The following is a 3,706-nucleotide window of genomic DNA, read 5'->3' as shown; positions in this document are numbered from 1 at the left end:
ATGACTCGAAAAATGCATATGAGGTGGAGTTGTTGGATGAGATTCATATTTCTCCTATCTTCAATATTGTAGACTTAATAGAATATCATGATGATGGCACAGATGAGGGTTTGATGTTGGAACCATGTCCAATTCCTAGTTCTAAGAAGGAGGAGATAGAAGAGATTTTGGATAGTCGTGTAGGCAAGAGTACCAAAAATAGGCAATATGAGGAGTACCTGGTGAAGTGGAAAGGATGACCAATAGAGGACTCAACTTGGATATCAGTAGCAGAGGTTGCCCATTTGGGTTTTCCTCTACCATAAAGTGACAGGGTCACTTTTCAATCTACCCTGGGTGTCTGATGCAGGAGCATCCAGTGGTGTAAGGGCAATCCTGTTTCACCCAAATAAAAATCTTAGAAATAATTTTTGTTTAATGTGTTTTCATTTCTGGATACCCATTTGGGTCAAATAAAGGTTCCAACCCTCATAGTTCCACTATTAGTGTTCTGGGTTAGAGTTTTTAAGCACCTTAAGATATGTGTAAATGTCAAAAAAATAGGACTATGTAATTGAGCCATAATTATGGTGAGTTAGAGGGTGTAAATTGGAGGGATGGTTATATTTTTAATTTAGAACACTCTAGAAAAAGAATCAGGTCAAAAGGCTTCACGGTTAGAAAGTTATTGCAATTTTTTGGTTCCTAGAGACCTCCTAAGAGTGCTTCAAATCAGATATGGGGCACTAAATGGCCTCATACAGGACCGAAAATGGGGGATGAGAAAAACTCGTCCATAGGGCTATAGAGCGCTTTGAGAGCTTTGTGAAAATGTAAATGGTTTGTCAATCGAAGCTACGATTCAAAAGTTATGCCTCCCAAAAGTTTGACTACTATTTCTGGATTGTTCTAATTTTACACCGACTTCTAACATGATTTCTGGAACCTTCTATTTTGGTGGTGGATGCCAACTAGCATATTCTAGAATGTATTCCTAACCCTAAACCATTTGGGGCTTATTTAAGAACATTTATGGCATTGTAAAGGCAGCACTTAGTGGAGTTAGAGAGAAGGTACTGTGTGGAGGATTTCTTTCTCCAGAATCATATTGTTGTAAGCCCATAGGGCATTTTTCATTGATAATAATATTTTCCCTTTTCCTATGTGTTCATTCTAGTCATTGGTTGCGTCTCCATCACTAATATATTCTCTTGCTTTGCTAGTAACGCTCTTTCTTTCATATATTTTTCATTATCCATCCCTTCTCTGATGACAATATCATTGAGGTTTTTAATTTCTTCTCTATTATCTAGCTTAAGTTTGAAGATGTTTTTGGATTTTCCTTATTTCCAACTCAGAATATGTTATTTTAGCATTTCTAGTTTGCCAACATTGGTCAATTTGGAATTCTTCCTCCAAGAACCACTTTTTTTCACACTTGAAGGGATTTCTTGATGGTTTCCAAAGTTTCCCAATTTCAAGTCTAACTGGGAAGTGATTGACCCGGCTTGTAGTAGGATGGAGGAAGTTGAAGGAGGCTACATGTCCTTTAAAGATAAACCTATTGAATCTTTCCACTATATTACAAAATCATGTTATTCTATTCCGATGTAAAGACTCCATTTGATGTGACCCGGATATCTAAAAGATTGTTGGTGGTAAACCAACTTATGAAATCTAGTATTGTTTGTGTAATTTTCAAATTTATTTTTTAATAAACATAATTTTTTATTAAAAATATATATATTACAATTAAATTAATTATTTTTTAATAAGAAAATAAATTATTCATATTTTTACATATATATGAAGAAAAGAGAGAGCGAATTTAAAAACACATTCGAATAGTCAAAATAGATGTGGAAATGCTTATTGTTGTATATTAAAAACAATCTAAACTACTTAATTTACTAAAATGCATAACAAAACAGTTCTTAAATCACCACCAATAATTCGAGAAAAAAAAATCTAAGTTGCATTTTTAGTTTAATTAAAAAATAGCAAACCTTTGTAAACAACATTTTTTCGAATCTTGTAAAAATTTGTTTTTAAATAAATCGATTTTACACGCGTCAAGATCTGATACCCAGGCAGAGTATATGAAAGAGAGAGTGAGAGTGAGTGGGTTTTATAATCCACGACACTATGCCATAGTTTTTGGGTTTACATATGGTGACAGTGATATGGGACTACCTCGTACTCTTTTGCGAGAGGCGCTTGACGCTACAAATGAGGCGTATATACCCTACCCCCACTAGTGAGATTTGAACTTGTGACCTCTCTTTCAAGAGTACAAGTTCTCCACCACTAGGCCAACTCGGATTCTCCAAGATTTAGATTTTTCCACAAAATAAAAAGCCGCACCGTGTAGTCTTGGACAATACAATAAATCTTCGGGAGTCGGGACAAGAGATTCCCAATACGCGGAACCGAAGGAAAAGAGCAATTCAAACGTAATTTCGAGGAAACAGAAAAAAATGAAGTCCGAGTTTAAGAAGAGAAGAATGCAAAGCAAAGCAAAAGGCAAACTCAGCCTTTCTGCAAAATTGCAATTCATCAGCTTCCCTTTTCATCTAAGACATTCTAAACCCAAATTATGCCGTCAACTATCAGAAGACGGCGGCGCAGCGCATTTCTGTGGGTACTCATTGCATTTGCCTTTCTGGTCGTACTCTTCGAATTCGTATTTCATATCAACTCGCGGTATTTCTACGTCACATATACATTCTTATTTGTGTTGGTGACATACCTGGCCTTCAGCGAAAAAGCGCCACAGCCTCAGCTGGGTGACGTGTCGCCGCTGCCATCAACAGCGCCGGGGCAGACGGTCGACGTGGAGATGGCGGTGTTCGATTACAGGCGATGCAGAGATGACGTGGAAGACGGCACCGGCGCGCAGTGCGTAATTTGCCTGTCAAAGTACGACGAGGCCGAAGAGCCGGCGGTGTCGTTGCCGTCGTGTGGGCACAATTTCCACGTGGAGTGCATTCGTAGGTGGCTGCAGAGCCACGGCAGATGCCCCGTCTGCAGCGCCGCTCCTTTTCCGCCACGTCCCGCTCCGCCGGCGAGAATGGAGGTCGTGCGCGTCTCCGTTCTCGTTGACCCTCTCCGCTGAAAACTCGTAATTCTTTTATTCTTCTTTCATTGTAAAATTTGTTTTGTCCTTTCCCACTACCTAGTTAGTTATTTTGCACAGAATAGTTTGCTCCATTTTTAATGCTTCCATGATTTAGATGTAAATATATGTAAATCAAAAGATGAACGAGGTTCGGTCCAGGTTCGATGCATTGTCTGTAATCCGCCGAGCCCTTTGGTAACCCCATAATACTTCGTCTTGAGCCCATCTGTATGAATTTTTCAATGGAATTGTATGTTTATAGATTTTTTAAGTTTTTCCAATGAAGATTCATAGTGGCAATGTAAAGAAGTCGAGCAGAATATATATGAAGAAATCACAGGCCTTGTCGCTGCGAGAGAAGAGTTGCTGTGATCGCAAGTGGAATCCCAAGTCCGTTGCCAAAATGGAGAATGGGCTTAAAAAGAGACTCCAAAAGCTTCCCCGACTTCTGCTTGTTCGGTTGCGATTATTTACACAAGTTTTTCCAACTATATAATGTCAATGTATGATTGGTAGTGTGCAGCTAACTATTTGTCAGCTCATTTTCACTCGTTTTTCTTCCAGGTACGCGTGATCTTGCCTGAACTCTGAACTGCTGACTAATTTTTC

At 38.8% G+C, this 3,706-nt stretch overlaps 1 protein-coding gene across 1 annotated transcript; it reads left to right on the top strand.

Annotated features, from left to right (window-relative positions):
* Positions 1 to 2,542: 2,542 nt before the first annotated feature.
* LOC149532236 (uncharacterized) lies at positions 2,543 to 3,382 on the top strand. The gene has a single exon (XM_089811548.1). The coding sequence runs from the start codon at positions 2,576 to 2,578 to the stop codon at positions 3,092 to 3,094; it is 519 nt and encodes a 172-aa protein (XP_089667674.1). The 5' UTR covers positions 2,543 to 2,575; the 3' UTR covers positions 3,095 to 3,382.
* Positions 3,383 to 3,706: the final 324 nt, after the last annotated feature.

This window comes from Cupressus sempervirens, chromosome 11 (assembly GCF_028749045.1).
Source record: "Cupressus sempervirens isolate cs-2001-9-10 chromosome 11, ASM2874904v1, whole genome shotgun sequence".
Lineage (NCBI taxonomy): Eukaryota > Viridiplantae > Streptophyta > Pinopsida > Cupressales > Cupressaceae > Cupressus > Cupressus sempervirens.
This window is presented reverse-complemented; position numbering and strand designations above follow the sequence as displayed.

Bases quoted from the DNA above. Each gene is read 5' to 3' on its own strand.
- LOC149532236 (XM_089811548.1), top strand. From the start codon at position 2,576: ATGCCGTCAACTATCAGAAGACGGCGGCGCAGCGCATTTCTGTGGGTA.